The sequence below is a fragment of the Artemia franciscana genome, chromosome 9, assembly GCF_032884065.1.
Source record: "Artemia franciscana chromosome 9, ASM3288406v1, whole genome shotgun sequence".
In the NCBI taxonomy this organism is placed as follows: domain Eukaryota; kingdom Metazoa; phylum Arthropoda; class Branchiopoda; order Anostraca; family Artemiidae; genus Artemia; species Artemia franciscana.
Window position 1 is genome coordinate 40,278,157 of NC_088871.1, and position 26,113 is coordinate 40,304,269.

The 26,113-nt window shown below is 34.3% G+C and overlaps 1 protein-coding gene across 2 annotated transcripts in view; it reads right to left on the reverse strand.

Moving 5' to 3' along the window:
* LOC136031410 (disintegrin and metalloproteinase domain-containing protein 10-like) overlaps window positions 1-26,113 on the reverse strand; it is a 198,595-nt gene that overhangs the window by 141,119 nt on the left and 31,363 nt on the right. For both annotated transcript variants that reach the window (XM_065710960.1, XM_065710961.1), the window contains exons 3-4: window positions 22,407-22,548; window positions 5,651-5,772 (exon numbers count right to left, since the gene is read on the reverse strand). In XM_065710960.1, coding sequence (XP_065567032.1) covers window positions 5,651-5,772; window positions 22,407-22,548 — 264 coding nt within the window. The remainder of the gene's footprint in view (window positions 1-5,650; window positions 5,773-22,406; window positions 22,549-26,113) is intronic.

The window sequence follows — 26,113 nt, forward strand, 5'->3', positions numbered from 1 at the left end:
CCCCCCCAACATCCCCTTCACCGGATAAGGTTGAAATTTAATATAAGAGCTCTGGAAAATGATATCCTTCCAAAGATCAAATTTCTTCAAGATCCGATCACTCCTTCGTAAGTTAAAAATACCTCATTTTTCTAATTTTTCAGAGTTTACCCTCCCCCACTCCCCCAAAGAGATCGGATCTGCCCCAGTTATGTCAATCCCGTATCTAGGACTTGTGCTTGTTTTTCCCACTAAGTTTCATCCCGATCCCTCCACTCCAATCGTTTTCCAAGATTTTAGGTTCCCCCCTCAATTCCCCCAGTTTCACCGGATCCAGTCGGAATTTAAAATAAGAGCTCTGAGACACGATATCTTTCCAAACTTCGAATTTCATCAAGATCCGATCACTCCTTCGTAAGTTAAAAATACCTCATTTTTTCTAATTTGTCCCCCCCCCCCAAATATAGCGGATCCATCCCAGTTATGTCAATCACGTATCTATGACTTGTGCTTATTTTCCTCACCAAGTTTCATCCCGATCCCTCCACTCTAAGCGTTTTCTAAGATTTTAGGTCCCCCTCTCAATTTCCCCCAGTGTCACCGGATCCAGTCGGGATTTCAAATAAGAGCTCTGAGACATGATATCCTTCCAAACTTCAAATTTCATTAAGATCCGATCACTCCTTCTTAAGTTAAAAATATCTCATTTTTTTCTATTTTTCCGAATTATCTATTTTTCGGGCGCTGAGGAGGAAAAGCCCCTATCATATACGGCGGAGTAATTTCTGTTCGTTTTAAGTTTTAATTTCGCTCCTTTCTTTCAGTTAAAAAAAACTTGTTTTTTTTATTTAATATATATATATATATACTAGCTGTTGGGGTGGCGCTTCGCGCCACCCCAACACCTAGTTGGTGGGGCGCTTCGCGCCCCCCCAAGCCCCCCCGCTCGCGTAAGTCGTTACGCGCCATATTAGTTACGCGCCATTGTAGCAGTGTCCCTGTGTCCCACCTGTGAATAGAGATAGATATAAATATATATTTTTAACTACGTAAAACATGCGAATATACAACATTCTTCGCTGTCCCATTGTCTGTGCATATAAATAGCATTTATATTCCCTGTGTCCCGGTCGCCATTTGTGTCCTGGTGTCCCAGTTTGTATTTCCTCTTTGAGTGTCCCGGTCGTCATTTATATTCCCTGTGTCCCAGTGTCCCGGTCGTCATTTGTGTCCCGGTGTCCCGGTCTGTAATTTCTATTCAAACAATCCCTGTGTCTCAGTCGTCAATTATATATCCCACCTATATATATATATATATATATATATATATATATATATATATATATATATATATATATATATATATATATATATATATATATATATATATATATGTATATAAAGGCGCTTGGCACGCGGCAGGTTTCTATATATGGATTCTCACTGTCACTTGTCTTCTAAACGCAGACAAAATGAGCCTTTCCTTGATGTCATGACGTTCAAATGGACCTCAAATTAGAAGTAGTGCCTTTCTAAAATTTTGTTTGTTTTGTAGGACCTTCAACTTTTGCCTCGGCTCGTCTTTTGTCGTTATGAAAGACACATCGCCGAACCTTAGCTTCTTTTAATTGTTCAGGTGGTGGGACAAAATATGTCTTTTGTCATTACGAAAGACATATTGCCGAACCTTTGTTTCTTTTATTGTTCAAATTGTTTGACAATAACTTCTTTTTCTTCCAACTATTTATTTATTCCGGGTTTTTGATTCAAAAGTATGGCAAGCATTGATGACCACCTTTATTTCTTTTAATTGATCAGGTGATGGGGCAAAAATTTCTTCTTTTTCCTCGGCTTGTCTTTTGTCCTTATGAAAGACATATCACCGAAACTTTGTTTCTTTTAATTGTTCAGGTGGTGGGACAAAAACTTCTTTTTCCTCCAACGATTTACCTAGTCCATGTTTCTGATTTTCAAAGGTATGGTAGGCATTGATGAACCTATCCATGTCAAAATCCAAAACCCAAGCATCATCACTATCAGTTTCAATTTTGACATGTTTTGATTGTCGCAGTCCATGTTGATTTTCATTGACTCGCTCACATGCTTTGTGTCGCATGTCTTCAGTTCTAACCCTATGTTCCTTTGCTCTTCGTTTTGATTTTTGACACGTCGCCCCTTTTCTTCTAATCTCCCATGTCTTTGTTTCTTCATTTTCATTTTTGACATGTTTTTGCAGTTTGATTACTTAAGACAATTTAGCAATTTAGTCTTTGCTTTAAATGACCGTATTGGTGTAGTCACAATTAATGGTTCAGATTGTTGATTTTCACATCTTATCACGTTTGATAGTTCAGATGGAAACTCAACAATCTTATTCATGCTATGCATGACATTATATAAGAAAATGCTTATATGATGTTATTGAAAATACTTATATGATGTACTACATAGTACAAGACGTCATTTGCAAAAACCAAAATTGAGGCTCTTAACAAATTTTGTCAGACTTCTGACCTACATAAACCATTTTTTTTTTATGCGAGATTATCACAAGATACCAGTTTTTCCGAAAAATATGGAGCCATTTCTGAGAAAAATCAATATATATTATATTAGTATATATGTTCGCGCCCCCCCCAAGCCCCCCCGCGCGCGTAAGTCGTTGAAATTATATATATATATATATTTATGATATATATATATATATATATATATATATATATATATATATATATATATATATATATATATATATATATATATATATATATATATATATATATATATATATATATATATATATATATATGTTTTTAACTACGTAAAACATGCGAATATACAACATTCTTCGCTGTCCCATTGTCTGTGCATATAAATAGATTGTCAGGTTTACTGACTCTTGAACATGCAACATATAATTGTCCATGGGAAAAACAATCCGTATTCAGATCTATACCTCATTATTCTAATGATGTGTCCCTGTGTCCAGGTCGTCATTTATATTCCCTGTGTCCCGGTCGTCATTTGTGTCCCGGTGTCCCAGTTTTTAATTTCTCTTTGAGTGTCCCGGTCGTCATTTATATTCCCTGTGTCCCGGTGTCCCGGTCGTCATTTGTGTCCCGGTCTGTAATTACTATTCGAACAATCCCTGTCTCCCGGTCGTCATTTATATATCCCGCCTGTGCCCCCGGCGTCCCCGTTGTAGTTGTGTCCCAGTGTCCCGGTCGTCATTTATATTCCCTGTGTCCCGGTCGTCATTTGTGTCCGGGTGTCCCAGTCTGTAATTACTCTTTGAGGTTCCCGGTTGTCATTTATATTCTCTGTGTCTCGGTCGTCATTTGTGTCCCGGTATGTAATTTCATCAGTTGACAAACATGACGTCAGTCGACAAACAACTTCATGAGGCATACAGCTCAATCCTTACAATGACGTCAGTCGACAAACATGACGTCAGTCGACACACAAACATGACATCACTCGACACACACACACACAGACGACTATATATATATATATATATATATATATATATATATATATATATATATATATATATATATATATATATATATATATATATATATATATATATATATATATATATATATATATATATATATATTATATACATTCTTCTTCATTATTTTATATTGTATATATATATTATTCTATATATTTACATTTTAGACATGTATGAAAACAATAACTAATTATCACATATTACCACTATTTTTTTACTCGTTATTCAACGAAGATATTTTAGTCAAATGTAACTCCTTTTAATTAAGTTTAGCAACACCTATTAAACATCAAACAAGAATAATAATAATAATAATAATAAGTAACTATCAGAAACAAAAAAAAAATACTTTCTGCTGAAAAAAAAAATAGGTAAAAAAAATCACGTCTCTGAACATAAAAAAAACATGTAAATTTGGAAAATTTTGACGATATTTACTACGTGCTTCCAGGCAACAATTTTTTTTTCAGTATCAACATAAGGGTCCAATTATACTGTAATACTTGCAAATGTGGATTGATAAAGGGTAATTCGGCTGTGGTGATTTGAAAGGTGTTAAGCTTTACACAACCCAGTGGTGAGCGGGCAACAAAGCTTAAAAATGAAACCCCGAGTTATTTAGTTTCATTTACCTTTGAGACAGATTAAGGACCAAAATTTCGTACAAAATAAATTTTTTCAGGCTTCTAATATGCAGTAAAAGAATATATAACAAAAGTTCCATTCCTCAAACATTTCTGAGAAAATATTCAAGAACAGTTGGATACAAAATTGGAGAGATGAGGGTTCGAAAATTTAAAATTAGATACATTAAAACAGTTTTGTTAAAAAAAAAAACTCCATTACCCGACTGTTTCTATGATCCAAGAAAAAGATATGGTGTATTTCGAGGATATAACACATAAGATACAACAGAAACAAAACCTTCAAGATATCTTATGAGCAAAATAATATAACGAAGAGTGATTTAACATAACGAAAAGTAAGTTGTTACGAGTTCTTTAGTTTGAGATTATATGGCATAAATCTAAGTTTTGGTCAACGAGTCAAATTTTCCACTCAATTGTCCTTCTTCTTCTTATTTTTGTCTTTATATTAATCTCACCCTTTGCTGTTAATGAAGAAAATATACTTTGAATTAGATTAATATATATATATATATATATATATATATATATATATATATATATATATATATATATATATATATATATATATATATATATATATATATATATATATATATATATATATATATATATATATATATATATATATATAAATATATATATATATATATATATATATATATATATATATATATATATATATATATATATTATATATATATATATATTAATATATATTAATATATATATTAGTTAGTATATATATATTAGTTAGTGTGTTCTAGATTTATATATATTTTTATATTTTTTAGGTTCTAGTTTTTATGGGTTTTTTATGCTGGAGCCGCTGGTTATATAGGGTCGAAATATTCGTTGAATTTTTGTTCTCTTCGTTTCCTTCTACTGGCTATAGACTCGTTTTTCGATCCAGATTCATTTCTTTGTTGAGACACAGATGAATATATAATTAATAAATAAAGAAATATGTCTAATCAAAGTGTGCTTTATTAACCAGCGAAGACTCAACTCTCAAGATAGAGTCCTTTGGTCCTAGTACTTTAAATACATAAGAGTAGGCTACCGAATACTTGTCATATCATAGCAAAAGTTTAAAGACGTTCAGAGACAACGCACAAAAAAAAATTATTCATACAAAAGATATACGTTTGTTGACAAAAATAAGCTTTTTTAATTAACCAGGACTCACCTATCAATATAAAGTTTTTTGATTCTAGCATTTTAATGAACAAAGTGGACTTGGTCAGATAAATAGCAGAACTCTTCAAAATGTTCAGAGACAAAGCATAAGGGAAAATAGCTAATATGTTTGTTGACAAAAGCAAGCTTTATTAACTAACAAGGACTCCACTTCCCTAGAGCCATAAAGTCAAAGTCCTTTTTACTTCCAAGAATACAGGATTATACATGAAAGGCGGCAATATTTTATGAGCTAAATCTCTTAATAGGACGTGCCCCAGGGACAGAAGGGACTAAGATGTAATCCAACTGGGATCGATTTTACCTTCCAATTCTCCTTTGTATATCCTACTAACATCAAATGGGATAGGCTTTCCCTCTGAATTTTCAAGAGAAGCATCTTCGGTGAATATTGACGTATCACTCCAAAGTCGAAGCTTGAATAGCCTGAAAAAAAACGCATTCTGGCATTAGATTTGCATGTTTAAAATTGTAATTTTCATGTAAGGAAACAGTTAGATAGGGAGTCGGAAAAATATGGGGTTTTCCAAAAAAAATTCATGCGGTGGATTTGAATAGCAGACCTTTCTTCGTAGGTTAGGTTATACTTCCCTCTGACTTGATGATATCTCACATCTAATTTTCCTCATGATGCAGCTGTGAATGATTTTTGTCCAAATTAGAGTATAAGTATAAAATGGTAGTCCTAACGAGACAAATAAGTAACTAATTACTAATAAGCAAGGCTGTAACCAGAGAAGGAGGTTACCGAAACTAAATCCCCCCCCCAAATTTTTTTTTATCTGACCAGTAAAACAGTAGCAAAATTGCATATAAACTAATTTCTGATGCGTTTTGTGAAGATTTATTTTGCAACCCCCCACCGGACCAAAAATCTTGGATACAGTCTAGAGCAAATCATCCAATATGACCAGCGCAAAATATTCCAGGTCTGCTTTTTAAAAAAAATAATTGTTAGGCAGCAGATTCTGTGGAAAAGCTATAAGGTTTGAAGAATAAAAGAGGTTAAAAGAGAGTCCAAAGGTCCAACAACCATGCCTCCGGGGCTTACAACCCCTCTTCCAATCTCCTGGGCAAGGGCTGTAGCCTGTAAGTTATGAAAGTTGCCCATTGTTAAGATACAAGGTTTCTATGGGTAGGGTATTCGTATAAACTTTGGAAGTGGCTCATTCACCTGGAAATCAAATATTCCAGTGCACTTTCTAAAGCTATAAAAAAAGCTTTAAAAAGCTATGGACGGTAACCAGCCACCTCCTTGCCCTTTTTATGTGCCCCCTCTCCTTAAAATGGTAAAAATTTTGTAATAGGCATTTGTTCAAACTAGTCAGAAGGTCTAACAGCTATGCCCCCAGGGACGCCGAGCCCCGAAAACCCCCAAGGTGAGGGTTGTAAATTATGCAATTTATCCACTGTGTAAATGCACAATTTATCATAGGTAGCGCAATACCGCCGCCTAGATAAAGAGCGATGGGGGCACAATGTGTTATTATTTTCGTTTAAACTAGGGAACTTCACATAGAAGAAGTTGTCGTAGAAAATTCGAAAGAGTTTCATTCGGTTAGAAATTGTCTAGTGCCCTTTTTAAAGGTCCAAAAGCTATTGGAGGACAGCCATCCCTCCACGCCCACCATTTCCCCAAACATATCCGATAAAAATTTTGAGATAGCGATTTTCTTCAGCGTTGTTATAAAGTCTGGAAATTATGTTTTTAAGGATGACCACCGCCCCACAGCTCTCAAGGCAAGGGTAGTAAGGTATGGAAAGCAGGGTCATAAAAAATTGGAGGGGGCTCATTGGATTGAAAATTAGAAGTTCTAGTAGTCTTTCGTGATCGAAGGGCAGCTACCCCCCATTCCCAACGTCAAAATTTCAAAAAATACATCCGATAGAAATTTTATGATAGCCTTTTGTTCAAACAAAAGTCCAAAGATCACATAACAAGGCCTTCGAGGTGGGGACAACCCCCAGAGTCTGGGGGGCAATGGTTGTAAGTTATGCCCCCGGGGCATATAAGGTTTTTTTTTACGGAAAGGCTGGTTGTATGAATTTTAGTGAAGGCTTATTTGATTTGAAATATATATTCGTAGTTAAGAGTCAAAAGTGATGGAGGGTAACTAGCCCCTCCCCTGGCATTCTCTTTTACCCAAATGTATTTGATCGAAATAGTGAGATAGCCATTTTGTTCACATTAGTTCAAAGAGCGTATAGCAATGTCTTCAGGGTGGACACAACCTCCAGAGATCATAGGCAAGGTGTGTGAGGTAGGACCTGGGGCATATAAGGTTTTTACAGAACAGGTTGTCGTATAAACTTCGGATCGGATGGAACTAATTTGATTGGAATTCGAAATTTCAATTGCCCTTTTTAAGAGTTAAAAGTGAATGGAGGAAAAACAGCCCCCCCTCTTCCCAAGCCTATCAATTCCCAAAACACATCCGATCAAAATATTAAGAACGAAACTTTTTTTTTAAAAGCTGGTATTTATTCCCTCTTGATTCTTAAACACCGAAATGAGCAGGATTTTTTACATATAGAAGGGGGCTGTCACTTCCTCATCCCCAACCTCTCCTTGATGGTCGTATAGACTTCGAAGGATGTTCATTCGATCGGATGTTGAAATTTCTAGTCCTTTTTTATAAGTCCCAAATAACTGGAGACCTACCAGCCCCTGTACTAGAACTGTTTTTGATATCTGGTCCTTTTGTTACCCCTTAGGACTGATCATCATTTTGAGGTAACTATTTTATCCTTTCTCTGTATCTGCTCAGTTTTGTGCGTCTGGGAACTTTCCATTGATGGTGATTTTCCAGGGGAATTTTCCGTGGAGAGGATTTTCCGGGGGTACTTCCCCTGCGGAGTATTTTTCAGGGGTACTTTCCGTGGGGGGGGGGTGGAATTTTCCGTGGGTAGAATTTTCCGGGGAGAAGTTTCCACTGTTGGATTTTTTGGAGGGGAGGCAGGCTCCAAAGAAAACATACATCCAAAACTAAAATCAACAGGAAAAATTGCAGAATTTTTTCTTGCAACTGAGATCAAGGCAACAAAATTCAAAAGATGCATCATCCTTGATTGCATTATCAATATTATACAGATTCTTAAAATCCTATTTCTTTTTCATTTAAGAGTTCGAACATTCTTTTAGCCCGCTTATATTTTGTTGTAATTGGATAGTCTGATTTTGTTTCTCACGAGTCCACCTTTTACGCGGATCATCTAAAAAATTGAAATGAAGTACAAACTCTGCTTCTTCAAAAGCTTCTTTTTATAAGTATTTTTAAACACAGGGATCACTTCTATAATAATTAGCATCCACAAAAATCTAAGCATGTATTATCAAGAGAAAAAAAATTATAGCCGGCGTCAATCCCCTCCCCTGTATTTACCACCCGGAAAATACCCTCCACAGAAAATGCCCCCTATAAATTACCCCCCCCAGGAAAATACCCCTCCCGGAAAATCCACCGTGGGAAATACCTCTCTCCGCGGAAAATACCTCTCTCCGCAGAAAATGCCCCTGTGGAAAATAAGGCTTTCCAAATTTGAGAATTTTCTTTGAGTTTTTTCCATAGGGGGAAGGAATTTTGGTAGTTTTGCATTATACGCCACTCACTCAAGTTTACGCTGTGTAAAACTCGAGAACAAACCAGTTTTTTCGTTCGTTTCTTTCAGCTTAGCATGAGACAAGACATTGACAAGTGACAGAATAGATGGGAAATATATAATTTGGGCTATATATTTGCACATAAAGTGGGGGGACGAAGTATTTGGACAGTTCAAAGTCAGAAAACAATTTTTACTTTATAATATTCAGAATAATTCTACCTATCACATTCTGAATGTAGAACCGCTACACTTAACGCCTCGCCTTCTAATGTGCAAAGATATATCCCAAATTTGTTCCTAAAGTAACGAAGAAACTAACAAAGAAACCGGTTTATTCTCGAGTTTTACACATCGTAAGCTTGAGTTTCGACTTTTTGTCCTAATTCTTTAAGAATGATTCTTGAAACAAAATGGCCGTTTAATTAGAATAATAAGCTTTGTTTTACGATTCTAAAAAAAAACTTTAGTGTAAAGAGCGAGGTCTTGAGAAGGAGGCAACCCCTTTCATGTACATAATAATCTCTGTTCGTTTTAAGGTTTGATGTTGCTCCTTACTTTCAGTTAAAAAACGTGTTTTTTTAAATTTATTTTTGATCTTTCTTAAATAATACCGGAAAATCCGGCTCTCTACATGAAACATTCCGGTACTTGTATATTATTAAATAAAAAAAAACTAGTTTTTTTTAGCTGAAAGTAAGGAGCGAAATTAAAACTTAAAACGAACAGAAATTACTCCGTATATGAAATGGGTTGTCCCCTCCGCAATCCCTCGCTCTTTACGCTAAAGCTTTTAATTGTTTTAAAAAGTAGAATTGTGGCAAAAAGTCAAACTTTAGCGTAAAGACCGTGGGATTGCGGAGGGGACAACCCATTTCATATACGGAGTAATTTCTGTTCGTTTTGAGTTTTAATGTCGCTCCTTACTTTCAGCTAAAAAAAATTAGTTTTTTTTATTTAATTTCTGAACGTTTTTGAATTAATGCATATTTGGTTTTGGCTCTCCGCACATAAATTATTAAAATGAAATTTGTATATTAATTCTTTTTTTCGCTAAATGGCTCTCTCTTAGTTTTGATCAGACGATTTTGAGAAATAAGGGGGTGGAGAAGGAGGCCTAGTTGCCCTCCAATTTTTCGGTTACTTAAAAAGGCAACTAGAACTTTTAATTTTTAACGAACGTTTTTATTAGTAAAAAATATACGTATCTTAAGAATTAACTTACGTAACAAACTTTCATAACCTTATATTTTTATTATGTATACGAGGGGGTTTGTACCCTCGTTAATACCTCGCTCTTTACACTAAATCGTAAGTTTTGTCCCAATTCTTTAAGAATGACCCCTGAATCAGAAAGGTCGTAGAATAAATAGTTGAAATTACTAAAAATACTTTAGCATAAAGAGCAAGGTCTCCTCCTAAATACCTCGCTCTTTATGCTAAAGTATTTTTAGAACCCCTCATATGCGTAATAATCTCTGTTCGTTTTAAGTTTCAATGATACTTCTTCCTTTAATTTGAAAAAAAAGTTTTCATGTTTATTTTTCATTGTTTTCTTATAGTAATGCTAGAGAATCCTGCGCCCTTTTCATTGAATTTTTCTTCCCCCATGACAGATTCCTCCAAGGAAAGATCCTCCAACATAGCCCCCTCTCCTCAGCCCCACCCCCAAACAAAATAAATCCCCCTGAAAACGTCTGTACACTTCCCAATAACCATTACTATATGTAAACACTGGTCAAAGTTTGTAACTTGCAGCCCCTCCCCCAGGGATTGTGGGGGAGTAAGTCATCCCCAAAGACATAGTTATTATGGTTTTCGACTATGCTGAACAAAATGGCTATCTAAAAATTTTGATCCGTTGACTTTGGGAAAAAATGAGCGTGGGAGGGGGCCTAGATGACCTCCAATTTTTTCGGTCACTTAAAAAGGGCACTAGAACTTTTCATTTCCGTTAGAATGAGCCCTCTTGCGACATTCTAGGACCACTTGGTCGATACGATGACCCCTGGGAAAAAAAAAACAACAAACAAATAAACACGCACCAGTGATTTGTCTTCTGGCAAAAAATACAAAATTCCACATTTTTGTAGATAGGAGCTTGAAACTTCTACAGTAGGGTTCTCTGATACGCTGAATCTGATGGTGTCATTTTCGTTAAGATCCTACGACTTTTAGGGGGTGTTTCCCCCTATTTTCCTAAATAAGGCAAATTTTCTCAGGCTCGTAACTTTTGATGGGTAAGACTAAACTTGATGAAACTTATATATTTAAAATCAGCAATAAAATGCGATTCTTTTGATGTAGCTATTGATATCAAAATTCAATTTTTTAGAGTTTTGGTTACTATTGAGCCGGGTCGCTCCTTACTACAGTTCGTTACCACGAACTGTTTGATACGCCACTCACTCAAGTTTACGATGTTTGAAACTCGAGAACAAACTGGTTTCTTCGTTAGTTTATTTGCTACTTTAGAAACAAATTTGGGTTATATATTTGCACATTGTGGGGGGGGGGTAAAATATAGCGGGTCTGCATGCAAAATATGTTAGACACAATTATTACTCATATTATGAAGTAAGAATTGTTTCCTGACTTCAAACTGTCCAAATAATTTACCCCCCCCCCTTTACGTGCAAACACACAGCCCAAATTACAAATTTCCCATCTATTGTATCACTTGTCTTTGTCTTGTCTCACGCTAAGCTGAAAGAAACGAACGAAGAAACCGGTTTGTTCTCGAGTTTTACGCGGCGCAAACTTAAAGAAGTGGTGTATAATACACAAGTACCAAAATTCCTTCCCCCTACGGAAAATAAAAACAACAAAGCTAAAATAAAATTCTCAAATTTATAAATCCTTATTTTCCAAGGGGAGGGGATACTTTCCGTGGGTATTTTCCACGACGGGCTATTTCCCAGGGAGAGGGTATTTTCCACGGCGTTTATTTTCCAGGGGGGGGGTTATTTTCCGGGGGATAAACGCCGAGGGGTAAACGCCTAGAACCGGACAAAAACAGCACAGGACTCATTCAGGAAAAGGAAGTTACGCGCAATCCTGTTTGGATAACTCGACGTTGACTGGACGTCTACTAAACTATCCTTCAATATTAGTTCCAATAAACTGTTTTATTTATCAGTACCAAAATATTTTCATTTTATTTATAAATCGAGTCGAGTCGGGAATTTTGTATTTTTTTTCTTTTTTTTATTGTTTTTTTTTCTGACGGAAACCAAAATCGATTTAAGATATTCCAAGAACTAGTTAGAACGCAGTTTGCCAATTAAGTTAAAAGCTAGCTTGCATTGAAATAAGATATATGGTCTAATTGGCAAGATACCCAACTAAGCACTTTTACGATGGAACATGAATCCTGCCAGATAAGGTATTTTACAGTTAGATTTGATTGTATCTTTGACATCACTGCATCAAGGAGGGATACCAAAAGATTTAGACTTTAGAAATTATGACAACCTATGATCCCACTTAAAAAGAGCAGTAGGTTGACTATAGGTTAACGCGTCAGGCCTGACGTTCTCAGTATAAATTAAATAAAAAAACAGGTTTTTTTAACTGAAAGTAAGGAGCGACATTAAAACTTAAAACGAATAGAAATTACTTCGTATATGAAAGGGGCTGCTTCCTCATCAACGCCCCGCTCTTTACGCTAAAGTTTGACTCTTTCTCTCAACTCTTCTTTTTAAAACAGTAAAAAAATTAAGCGTAAAGAGTGGGGCGTTGATGAGGAAGCATAAACTCCCCTCTGACCATGCTCAAAGACGCTATACGATATTGTTGAACGGTCAAATCTGATTGGACTTGAAGTAAGCGCAGAGAAAACTAAATTTATGATCATGAATCATCCGACCCAAATATCTTTGAGCGTAAATATAACTCATCTAGAAATGGTTGGGTGCTTTACCTACCTAGGCCCAATACTTTGCACTGATGGCTCCTCAGACTTAGACATCCAGCAATGAATACATAAGGCGCAGTTTGTTTTCACCATCTCTCCGAAAACCCCTTTGAAACCGCCGAGATTCCGATTAGAAGTCGAATCTATACGGCCATGGTCATAACCATCCTACTCTATGGATGCGAACTTGGTCCTTGAAGCTTCAACACGAGAGAGCACTTGTAACCTTCAAACACGGATGTTTACGCCAAATAATTAGAATTCGCCGGCAAGATCGTATATCTAAATCCGATATTGGCCTGCTCTACAAGATTATAAGAGATGTCGCTACCACCGTTAAAAAGCGCTGCTTAGAATGGCCCGGTCACATCCTGCAGAGACCACCAGAGTACCTGCCCCGTCGAATCCTCCTAGTTGAGCCCTTCAACTCTTGGAAGAGGCATCAAGGAGGGGAAGAGAAGAACTGGTGGACGCTGATCAAGTCTGACATGGATCCCGTTGGTGGGTTTAAGAAATTTGGACAGATGGTCAGCCCAGTGGCTCCCTTTCGCAGAGCAATTGGCAGCAGATCGTGAAACCTGGTCCAAAGAGGTCACAAGGATCCTGGATGCCGGTTGAGGCGGAAACGCCTGACTCCCAGTACAAGTACAAGTAAGTAAGTTTTTATAAAGAGGAGGTAATTAAACCTGGAAATATCTTGTTTGCTTATTTTGCTGACGAATTTTCACATTTTTTTTTTTAAATTCCATTGAAACGTCCGAAGTTCCAACATTTGGGGTTAAATTTTAGCCTTCCTGGCGCTCGAGAATTCTTGGGCGTTTCTCTGGAATTTAGTTGAATACAAGAATCCCGATTCTACGGCACCCTCTAAGTTTTCTATCGATGCAAATGTTCTGATTTGCCGTATCTTGACTATAAGTGAAGGTGCAATAATATATAGCAATATAGCCGTTATCTTTCTAAGTTAAAATCCAAGTCCTTTTTCCCCCTTTGAATTCCCTATTTCCTTCAGCTTTTCTCCCTGAAAATATTTCTTGCCTCACTTGATTTTGTTATCCGTGACTCACTTGCTCGTTGCCAACCCTACTGACTAGCTAAGTCATAACCATTTACTTGTACTTGCAGCAGGACCAGGCGTTTTTCGCCCCACCTGGCATCTGAAATCCAGTTGTTCTCTTAGAAATTTGTTTAACTGCAAGCTTCCGTAACTGTAAAATGGGATTTTTTTTTCAAAATTCCATGGAAACGTCCAAAATTCCAACATTTGGGTCAAATTTTAGCCTTTTTGGCGTTCGAGAATTCTTGGGCATTTTATGGGAATTTAGTTGAATACAAGGACCCTGATCTTACGGCACCCTCTTCTAATGACGTTTTCTAACGATGCAAATGTTCCGGTTCTAATAATTTTGGATGAAAATAGTAGGTACATTGTTGTCATGATGGCAGTAAATTGCCCCCAGTCTTTTTATCATATTAAGTATTGACTAGTTTTATTTCGCTGAAAGTTAACAGTTAAGTCAAGTGCCAGATTTTATCAAGGAATAATACATTTTCAAATCTGGGGAACTGCAAAAATGCTATGGGAAAATCCATACAGGAATAAACTACAGTTTTCCTCAATAGATAAATAAGTTTCTCTTCCATGGATAGCTGCTGTTAATAGGATTATAAACTGTTTTTGTAGAAAACAAAGAAAACTTAAAATCGAAAAATAAGAGACCCATTCGCGATCTGCACCTTGTGCGATAAGAAAAACTCGACGAAAGATTCAAAGATTGTGCCTTTAAATATATATGTATACTAGCTGTTGGGGTGGCGCTTCGCGCCACCCCAACACCTAGTTGGTGGGGGCGCTTCGCGCCCCCCCCCAAGCCCCCCCGCGCGCGTAAGTCGTTACGCGCCATAATAGTTACGCGCCATTGTAGTTGTGTCCCTATGTCCCACCTGTGAATATAGATAGATATATATATATATATATATATATATATATATATATATATATATATATATATATATATATATATATATATATATATATATATATATATATATATATATATATATATATATATATGGTTTTAACTACGTAAAACTTGCGAATATACAACATTCTTTGCTGTCCCATTGTCTTTGCATATAAATAGATTGTCAGGTTTACCGACTCTTGAACATGCAACATATAATGGTCCATGGGAAAACAATCTGTATTCAGATCTATACCTCATGATTCTAATGATTGCCCTTGAGCTTTGTTGATGGTGATTGCTAATCGACCATTCCCTGTCCCAGTGTCCCGGTCGTCATTTACATCCCCCTGTTTCCCCCGGTGTCCCCGTTGTAGTTGTGTCCCTGTGTCCCGGTCGTCATTTATATTCCCTGTGTCCCGGTCGTCATTTGTATCCCGGTGTCCCGGTCTGTATATACATTCGTTTTTTAGTTTTGTTTTTCTCCTTTATTTTTTTCCTTTTTTTTTCTTTTTTAGCTTATTTAGATTTTTAGATTTTTTAGTTTTTTTATTAGTTTTTAGTTTTTTTTTCTTTTTAGTTTTTTTGTCCCGGTCGTCATTTATATCCCCCTGTTTCCCCCGGTGTCCCCGTTGTAGTTGTGTCCCTGTGTCCCGGTCGTCATTTATATTCCCTGTGTCCCGGTCGTCATTTGTATCCCGGTGTACCGGTCTGTATATACATTCGTTTTTTAGTTTTGTTTTTCTCCTTTATTTTTTTCCTTTTTTTTTCTTTTTTAGTTTATTTAGATTTTTAGATTTTTTATTTTTTTTATTAGTTTTTAGTTTTTTTTTCTTTTTAGTTTTTTTGTAGTTTTTACCTTCTTTTTAGTTTTGTTAATTTTTTTTTTTACTTATGTCCTGGTCGTCATTTATACTCCCTGTGTCCCGGTGCTTTGTTGATTGCTAATCGAACATTCCTTTTGTCCTGGTCGCTTTCTCTTTGAGTGTCGTCATTTATTTTTTTCTTTTTTAGTTCTTTTAGTTTTTACCTTTTTTAGTTTTTTTTAGTTTTTTAGATGAAAATTTTTTTTAGTTTTTTCCTTTTTTTCTTTTTAGTTTTTTATTGGTTTTTACCTTTATGTTTGCTTATTTTTCAGTTTTTTCCTTTTTTTTTATTTTTTTTTTTTTTTTTTTTTTTTTTTAGTTTTTTACCTTTTTTAGTTTTTTTTAGTTTTTTTAGTTTTTTTAGTTTTTTAGCTTTTTTACTTTTTTTATTAGTTTTTAGTTTTTTTGTAGTTTTTGCCTTTTTTTAGTTTTTTCAGTTTTTTTTTAGTTTTTTATTGGTTTTTACCTTTATTTTAGCTTATTTTTCAGTTTTTTCCTTTTTTTTAGTTTTTTTTAGTTTTTAGTTTTTTTAGTTTTTTACCTTTTTTTAGTTTTTTTAGTTTTTTTAAGTTTTTTAGCTTTTTTATTTTTTTTATTAGTTTTTAGTTTTTTTGTAGTTTTTGCCTTTTTTTAGTTTTTTTAGTTTTTTAGCTTTTTTATTAGTTTTTAGTTTTTTTTGTAGTTTTGCCTTTTTTTAGTTTTTTAGCTTTTTTATTTTTTTTTATTAGTTTTTAGTTTTTTTTGTAGTTTTTGCCTTTTTTTAGTTTTTTCAGTTTTGACGTCACCTGATCCAGTTTTTTCAGGTGACGTCACCTGATCCACGATCCACAGATCCACAGACAACTTATTTTTATATATATATAGATAGTTTTTTTTTTCTTACTTATGTCCTGGTCGTCATTTATACTCCCTGTGTCCCGATGCTTTGTTGATTGCTAATCGAACATTCTTTTTGTCCTGGTCGCTTTCTCTTTGAGTTTCGTCATTTATTTTTTTCTTTTTTAGTTCTTTTAGTTTTTACCTTTTTTAGTTTTTTTTAGTTTTTTAGATGAAAATTTTTTTTAGTTTTTTCCTTTTTTTCTTTTTAGTTTTTTATTGGTTTTTACCTTTATTTTAGCTTATTTTTCAGTTTTTTCCTTTTTTTTAGTTTTTTTTTTATTTTTTATTTTTTTTAGTTTTTTACCTTTTTTTAGTTTTTTTAGTTTTTTTAGTTTTTTAGCTTTTTTACTTTTTTTATTAGTTTTTAGTTTTTTTTGTAGTTTTTGCCTTTTTTTAGTTTTTTCAGTTTTTTTTTTAGTTTTTTATTGGTTTTTACCTTTATTTTAGCTTATTTTTCAGTTTTTTCCTTTTTTTTAGTTTTTTTTAGTTTTTAGTTTTTTTAGTTTTTTACCTTTTTTTAGTTTTTTTAGTTTTTTTAGTTTTTTAGCTTTTTTATTTTTTTTATTAGTTTTTAGTTTTTTTTGTAGTTTTTGCCTTTTTTTAGTTTTTTTAGTTTTTTAGCTTTTTTATTAGTTTTTAGTTTTTTTTGTAGTTTTTGCCTTTTTTTAGTTTTTTTAGTTTTTTAGCTTTTTTATTTTTTTTATTAGTTTTTAGTTTTTTTTGTAGTTTTTGCCTTTTTTTAGTTTTTTCAGTTTTGACGTCACCTGATCCAGTTTTTTCAGGTGACGTCACCTGATCCATCCATCCACAGACAGACAGACAACTTATTTTTATATATATAGATATATATATATATATATATATATATATATATATATATATATATATATATATATATATATATATATATATATATATATATATATATATATATATATAAATTCCTTATAATTTGTAATCTAGATCGCTGCTTCAATAGGATAATATTTTTTTCCTGGGAGTTCTTGGGGGGAGAGTAAACTCTTGAAGGGATGAACTCTTGGATCCTGCTTCCAAGACTTGAATGCACTCGGCGTTTTCCCACCTTATCATCTTACTGAAGAGTTACTCTTATCCCCATCCGTTCTTGTGGATATATACTATTTTCAAACGGTTAATTTTAAAATACAACTCGTAATTCAAAATTTGGAAACCAACAAAATTCGTAATTTGGAAACCAACAAAATTTTCAATTGCATTTTAAAATTATGGTTTCAGTGCATCGACCATCAAACCATTCATATGTCATATATTATACTAAGGCTTCTTTTTCAAAGGTAGATTTTGCTCCTTGAAACAAAAAAGAAAATTTTTTCCTGTTCGTTGTATTGAAGTTTCAAAAGCTGAAAGGCTTCATACAATATTCATGTTGAGAGATCAAAGAGCAGCATTAATTATGCACCAGTGCCTTTCTAAATTAGATAACTGCTGCTCCAAGATAATACCTGTCCAAAGGAAAGTGAATACGAAGGTTCCTCCCCTGCAAAATCTTCCAGAATTACTTCAATCGAAAGATACTCTAGCCTTTCCCAAAAGTTTCAGAGAATGTACACAGGAAAAAATTCATAACGATTATAGGGCAGTCCCCTCCCTTTTCCTTTGAAGTTCACAAGGTATATGCAAAACAGAAAATTTACATTGAAATGAGCCCTGTTATGGGTTCTTGAATGATATTTTACTGACACCAAGATCTAACTAGCGCTAATTTGAGCCAATCAGAATTTTTCCGCCAATCAGAATATTGTATGTAAAATCTAATTAGCTGAACTAAACTTAAACATTAGCGAAATTTAATCGTGAATTTTATCAGATCCGTACAAGTTTCGTAGAAGGAGCGTCAAACTTTAATACCCAGATCTACTGACAAGGTTGTATCCAGGGGGAGTGTAGGGGGGTTTAACCCCCCCCCCAGGAATATTTGTCTAGCTGACAAATAAATATAAGAAATGAACATAAAATTTTTCATGCGTTTTTTCAAGCTTTTTTGTAATCTCCACCCCCCCCCCAAAGAATTCTGGATAACTTTCAGGTCCGCTGTTACGATAAATATTAAAGATCGTCATTCTCAGATAAAAATAGATTGCGAGACAAAAATCCGAACAAATTTACTTGGACACAACCAGTATAATTGGAAAATTAAGTATTAAGTATTGCTTACTGAACTTTGTTGATGGAACATTACGTACATTCTATATTCTTTTATTGTTATTTGTTTTCTTTCCCATGTCGGAGTTACCTTTCGTGCACCGCTTTCCCAGCATTTCTTTTTTTTGCTCAGTCTTTTCTTTCTAGTTTGTTATTCTGTTTTATTCTATTTATTCATTCACTTTTTGTATAAGTTGAAGAGCTAAATTCTTCCGTTCGTTATAACCGACAATTATGAGCCCAGCTCTCCGTTGGGAGCGTATTATTTTCTTACTATATTGCATAGTACTAAGTTCAGTGAAAGGCTCTAGCCTTTCTTGCGTCCGGGACAAAATCTTGATTAGTACCCCATAGTCTCCCACAAAATTTTCAGCCCAATTTTTTACAAAATTTTCATCTATTAACAAAATTATTTTCAATTTATTAATCAGTTAATAATTTATTTTTGTTAAATCTATTATTTAAATGTTTCACTTATCATTAATTATAATTTAGTTATTTTATTAATTATTATCTAATTATTATTATTTAGTGTTCTTTTTTAATTCATTTGACTAATTCCTTAATAATTTATTATTTATTTTCATTTATTAACTGCGCCCTCTACTTTATTTAAATAAAAATGGAAATAGAAAAATTATAAAACGATTAAACCGTTAGATTATTTTCCTTGAAATTTTGCGCCCCTACTTTTTCTGTCCTCACCCTAAAAACGCCTCTATTAAATTAAGTAAATAAATTCCTCTATTCATTCAATAAGAACAAGGTTGTGAAATATATTTTGAGATAATCTATAATAATACAAAACCATGACATTTTATTTCAAAAATGATTTACTAAATCAGTGTCTATCAAAAATGTCTGTCTACTGCTATTTCAGCGTTAAGTTTTTGTAAACTCAGAATGAGGGCTTATAGAACGGAAGAAAAAATAAATGACTGAACAAATTCCAGGAATGCCATATCTGGCACAAGGAAAAGCATGGTGAAAGGCGGGGGCGTCACTTTCGTGGGAAGAGGAATTTGCCATGGAGGGGGCAATCCCTTACATATCCTTAATAAGAACATACATATATATATATATATATATATATATATATATATATATATATATATATATATATATATATATATATATATATATATATATATATACCTACTTATTTTATCGTAATAAATTGTGAAAGCTGAGGAGCCTCAATGTGCAAAATGGTGCTCCTTCGCCTTCGTGCACCCACATTATAAATCTTCATATACAGGATAATTCCGCAACTACTCCATGGTGTATCGCTTTTAGTATATAGTTAATAACCGTTCATTATGTTTAGACTACTATTTTATTGTTAAGGGCCGAAGGAAACACCGCTTTGCAGCAATGCTCATGAAACTAGGAGGTTGTTTAAATAGTTCCTTCATAGTTCCTAAACAATCGCATATCTCAGAATTTTCACTCAATAGTACTTGGATCCTATTCAAGCCAAAATTAGCCAACTTTTTTTTATTTAGTAGTTTTATTTTTCTAATATTTCTGACTGGAGTCAAAGTTCGTGATAACAAACTAAGTAAAAAGCGACCTGGCTCAATAGTAACCGAAACTAAACAAACGGAATTTTGATGCGAATAGATATATAAAAAGAATCGGTTTTTTATGCTGATGTCAAATATATAGTTTTCATTAAGTTTAGTTTTACATATCAAAGGTTACGAGCCTGAATTTTTTTTTTTGATTTTAGAAAAAAATGAGGAAACACTCCCTTTGTGATCTTCATGAAAATCATATTTTCAGATTCAGCGTATCAGAGAACCCTGTTGTGTTGGTTTCAAGCTCCTACCTGCAAAAATGAGGAATTTTGCGTTTGTTGACAGATTAAAGATCATGGATGCGTGTTTATTTGTTTTTTCCCAAGGGATAATCGTACCGACCCAGTGGTTCTAAAATATAAAGAGAGCGCTCTTTCAAATGGAAATTAAAAGTTCTAGTGCCCTAGTTAGTGACAAAAAAATTGAATAGCAACAAGGCCCCACCCCCTTTTTCCCAAAATCGTCTGATCAAAATTTTGAGATAGTCATTTTATTCATCATATTTGAAAGACTCAATAAATATACCTTTGGGTATAACGTGACCTCCCCACAGCGCCAGGGGAAAGGTCTTTAAGTTATAAAATTTGCCCATTGTTCACGCATAGTATTTGTTAATGGGATGTATAGGATGGGTGCGACAGATTTTCTGCTGGGGGATTTTCCAGGGGGAATTTTCCATGGGGATGGAAGTTTCCAGGGAGTGAACTTGTCAGGGGAAATTATACACTGCGGGATTTGCCAGGATTCTTATGCACAATTCTTTTTATATGTCTTGCTTTCTCTTTTTCGTCTCAATTTTACGCGCGGAATGATTAAGATTAATTGTCCGGGATAAATTTTCACCGGGATTGAATTGTCTAGAGGATATTCCCGTGGGGAGAAGATTTCTCCGTGGAGGTGGGGTCAGATTTCCTGGCATTATTGAAAAAATGATCAGAAATTAAATTAAAAAAACAAGTCTTTTCAACTGCAAGTAAGGAGCAACATTAAAACTTAAAACGAACAGAAATTATTATGTAAATGAAGGGGGTTGACCCCTTCTCAACACCTCGCTCTTTACGTTAAAGTTCGAATTTTGTCCCGATTCTCTAAGAATAACCCCTGAAACGGGGCTGTTTAATTAGAACAATAAGATGATTTTTTTTAAATGCTAACAAACTTTAGCGTAAAGAGTGAGGTGTTGAAGAGGAGGCAATCCCCTTCCTATACGGAATAATTTCCGTTCGTTTTAAGCTTTAATGTTGCTTCTCACTTTCAGTTAAAAAAAAACTTTCTTTTTTTTATTTAGTTGCACCAAGAGATGTCTTGGGCATAATCCAGAACCGTTGAAGTAGCCAGTCCATAGGTCTGCTTTTTGCCACTTATCCAAGAGTACAGAAGAAAGTTTACATTACGACGGGGGAGGGACCTTTCGGAAAAGTGCAGAAGAACCATATTTATTTACAATATTAAGAGGGAAAGTCAAAGTTCTTACTTGACTTGTCTTGTCTTGTTCCAGTGTTGTTGTTTTTTTTTTTTTTTTTTGTATATATTTTATGAAAGTGTTTTATTTTTGCTCTCTGTGGTCCATTACAAGCAAAGCCTCTTGGGCCTAGTAACTACTTTACTTTTGTAATAGTTTTTCTTTTATTATTAATAAATTGATTGATTGATTGATTCTTAGGCTTATGGACACTCCAGTAATATATATAAAAAATAAAACACTTCATAGCCTTTTGATTTCATCAACCTTCCAACGGGCAAAATTACGAATTAGTTTCAACGTTTAGCCAATTCGCCATGAAGGATGAAGAGGAAGCTTATGAATCCTATAATTTGTGCACTTTTGTGGAAGAAACACTGCACAACCTTTTGATTCCATCAACCTTCCAACGGGCAAAATTACGAATTAGTTTCAACGTTTAGCCAGCATTTGCTTTGAAGGATAAAGAGGAAGCTTATGGATCTTACAATTTGTGCACTTTTGTGGAAGAAAATATTTTCTTATTCTTTAACGTAAAGAGACTTCCTCTAAAAGTTTGACTTATGATATCTAGAATGTCTAATTTGTCCTTCCGTTGAGTTGACTTACCTATTGAGTGCATTAAAGCGAATTCTAATTTCATTTCTATCTTGTCTATCGTCTCTTTTAAATCGTCGATGCTGTTCAATGATATCAGTATGATTGTAAAAAACTGGCTCAAAATGCCGGATGAAATCGTTCAATATAAGCCCTAGAAAAAAAAGTGAAACTTAATAAGATATTGCATGAAATATCTTTTACCTCAAAAGTAACTTTTGAGACAGTACGGATGTACAGAATGAATTCTCTGGGTAAAAAGAGGAAATCGATTTTGAGATGACATGTAAGACGTTGACAAATAAAAATATAATCCGTTTTTCGGCCATTCATTTGTTAGCTAGTAATTTTCTACTTGATCATGGAAACAAAAATGTTAGCCGAAAAAAATTGTTGGCTTCAGTTTGTGCAAACGTCTCAATTGGACAGGAAATAAAAAACAAATATATATAAGCTTATGAGGTTATACCATCGGATTATACCATCGGTATAATCATTATTTCTATTCCCAAAGTCGACATAGATATAAGAAGGTTCACAGTATTTGTTAAACAGAGGGACACATTTGAAGGATCCGCATGGATCCGCAATTCTTATCTTCTAAAAAATTAAGCATCCTTGGCCTCACTACTGCCGTAGAAACCAAGTTTCTATGCATGATTTCCCGAATCGTATTTGGACAGCGGTCCAGCCCACGGTCTTGACACAGTAATCTGGTGAAGTTGTGATGACAAAAACAAATAGGAGGAGTAGATGTTCAATAACTAATATATGCCAATTACTGTTGAGTCGAAGTACCTATAACTAGCAATGCTGGTTGGATTAATCAAGCCGCTATACAAGTTAATTTTCGAAGTAGTTACTACGGAAATTATACAAAGCCTCTGGATAATTCCTTCTTTTAATTTTGTACATTTTATTTTTTTATCATTTATCAGGTAGCTGTCCTACAGTGAGCCTCCAATTAAAAGTTACTTTCGTTACGTGTGAATAATTACCGTTTTCCCAAATGTATAAGGAATAAAAGCTGTGGAATTATGGTTTTGGTTATCTTAGGGGATATCCATCTTTGATGTTTGGTATTTTAGTGTTCAATCTGTTCAAGTGTTTAAATTTTGTCTTTAATGTTTTACCCTTTTCTTTTTCATTGTTCCGTCACCTTGTATTCTTTATGACGGGTTAAATGCACCACGCATTCATTAAGCTTATTGCAATTAATTTTTGCTGTTCAATATACAATTACCATTATTAAAATGTGGTCTATAGCTCTAATTAAACCCTATTAAATCAGTTATTTTTTTTATTGTGTGACAGAGTCCAATAAGCTGCAATTCGTTCTTTTCTAGATTAATTTTTTAAAAAAACTCCACAAAACAAATGTTTCAAAGAAAATTAAAGAGCTCCACTGAGCCAAGAATGAGCAGAAATGAAGTCAGTCTTCCAAGTGTAAAACTACCACAAACCACTATCAATAAATAAATGAAACTCAAAACGAACAGAAATTACTATAAATAGCCGAGTCAAACTCAAAACAGGCAAAAATATTCTTGGTGCACTTGTCTATCAGCTTGAACAAAAATCTTCCTATTTGTAACTGTCTTAAAAGGTGCAATGAAGCTGCAATTTGTTAGATCTAATACGTTTTTTTGTCAATTATAATTTTTAGTGGAATAGGAACACCACAGGCATATAATCTAAAAATTATCTAAAAATGGGATTGGCTCCGGATGATTTGAAATGGGTAATGTATGTAAGGGGAAATTTTATGCCTCTTGGAGAACGTAGGAAATATTTAGGGAGAAATAGATTGAGGAATGGTCCTTACAGTTGCCCTATGTGTGGAAAGACGGATGATTCTTTGCAGTATTTTTTAGGGGATTGTAGGGAGTTGAGGGATTTGCGCTTGGAAATATTTGGTAAGGAGGTTGGGCAGAGAGATTGGATTTCGGAAATTTTGAGAAGTAGGTGTTACTTAACTATAAATAATATTGGAAAGTTCGTCGGGTAGGTATGAGGTATCGTGATGTTTTCTTAAATAATTAGTTTAATGTCTTTTCAGTCTATGTTTGTTGCTGTATTTTTTACACTTGTTTTGTGTATGTCATCATGGTCCAACTGGGCTTTTCGTGTGAATAAATCTATCTATATATCGATCTATCTATCTATCTATAGAGAAAGTTAGACCACTTGACTTTGACCATTCCTTCCAATTTTCAAATACGCGCGGAATATTAATTTGCTGTCAAAACGGCGTTCAATAGAGCATAATAATTACGCTAATTCAACAAGTAATTTTAGTTAATTATAATAAGTTACATCGAAAATCACCGCGGACATACTAATTTGCAAAAGACTATAAACAGTTCGCGTTTTGCGAGCACCTTGCATTTCGTCATTTGGGTAGCAAAAGGTCGTATATCCATTACTGTGAATTTTCATAAGAGCAAGTAAAAAACCTCACAACTCTTTTGTTTCCACTCAAATAATCGTAAAACAATAACGGATTAATGTGTAAAATCAATAGATACTGATCTTTTTTTACAGTTATCTGAGGGGAAATAAAAAAGTTGTGAGGTTTTCTATTTATTCTTCTGAAGATTCAAATTTAAATAGGACCTTTTGATACCCAACTGATACCTTTTGATACCTAACCTAATTAACCTAACCTAACCTCATTTTTTCTTCCATGCCAACAGGAAAGGTTCTTCAAGATGTTAAAGCAGGTAAATCTGGTTTATTTAGAACTTTTTCTATACCATCGGCTACCTCCGTTCTTAGCAGCTGTTAACCTGGTCTGTTACTGAAATGCATCTACTATAGTGACTGTAGTTAAACGGAAAATATCACTAGAATCCTGCACTTCTGGCAAAAAGCACCAAAATTGGTGAAGATATAGGTTAAGGCACGGTAATCCAATGCTGACGGGAAAAACGTCGAGCGGACGCTCAAAAGCACCTTTACAAGCGCTAAAAAACCGCAAGTCTCTCTACAAACGCATCGAAAGTTCTGAAAATACGTTTTAAAATATGGAGATTCCAATGGTGGCTAAATAAAAAGCACAGGATTGCTCTGAAGCGCGCAATAGAGCGCTAAAAAAGCACGTAAAGCGGGAAACGAAAGCACTAATTCCACAAAACTGGCAAAACACAGTTTAGAGTACTAGAAGTTCGATATTAAAAGAAGCAGCTCGAGCTTCAGTCCAAGCACGTATTTGTCCGCTCAAAAGTGCGCAAAAATCGCAAAACTGATGGAACGTTGTGAGAAACTCTAGAAAAAATGGAAATATAGTATGAAATATGGAGAGCCTGCTGGTGATCAGTATGAAGTTGAGCGATTGTTTTATAGCACACTATAAAGCACCCAAAAAGCTAAAAAGCGCAAGATTACCAACCTCGTTACAAAAGCATCAAGACTTCTCAAAATGCGTTTTAAAATATGGCGATTCCAACGGTAGCTTTTCAAAAAGCAAAGGATTGCTCTGAAACGCACAGTAGAACGCTAATAAAAGCACTTAAAGCGCAAAATGGAAGTGCAAATTCCGTGGAATACCAAAACTGGCCAAAAAATAGTTTAGAGTATTAGTACTCTAGCAATTATAAAAATGGAGCTCGAGTATGCATTTTAAAGCGCATCAATGATGATAGGTAGGAAGTCGAGTGATTGCTCTAAAATTGTTGGCAAATCCCAGTATGATACTTTTTTAAAACATATTTTGTAAA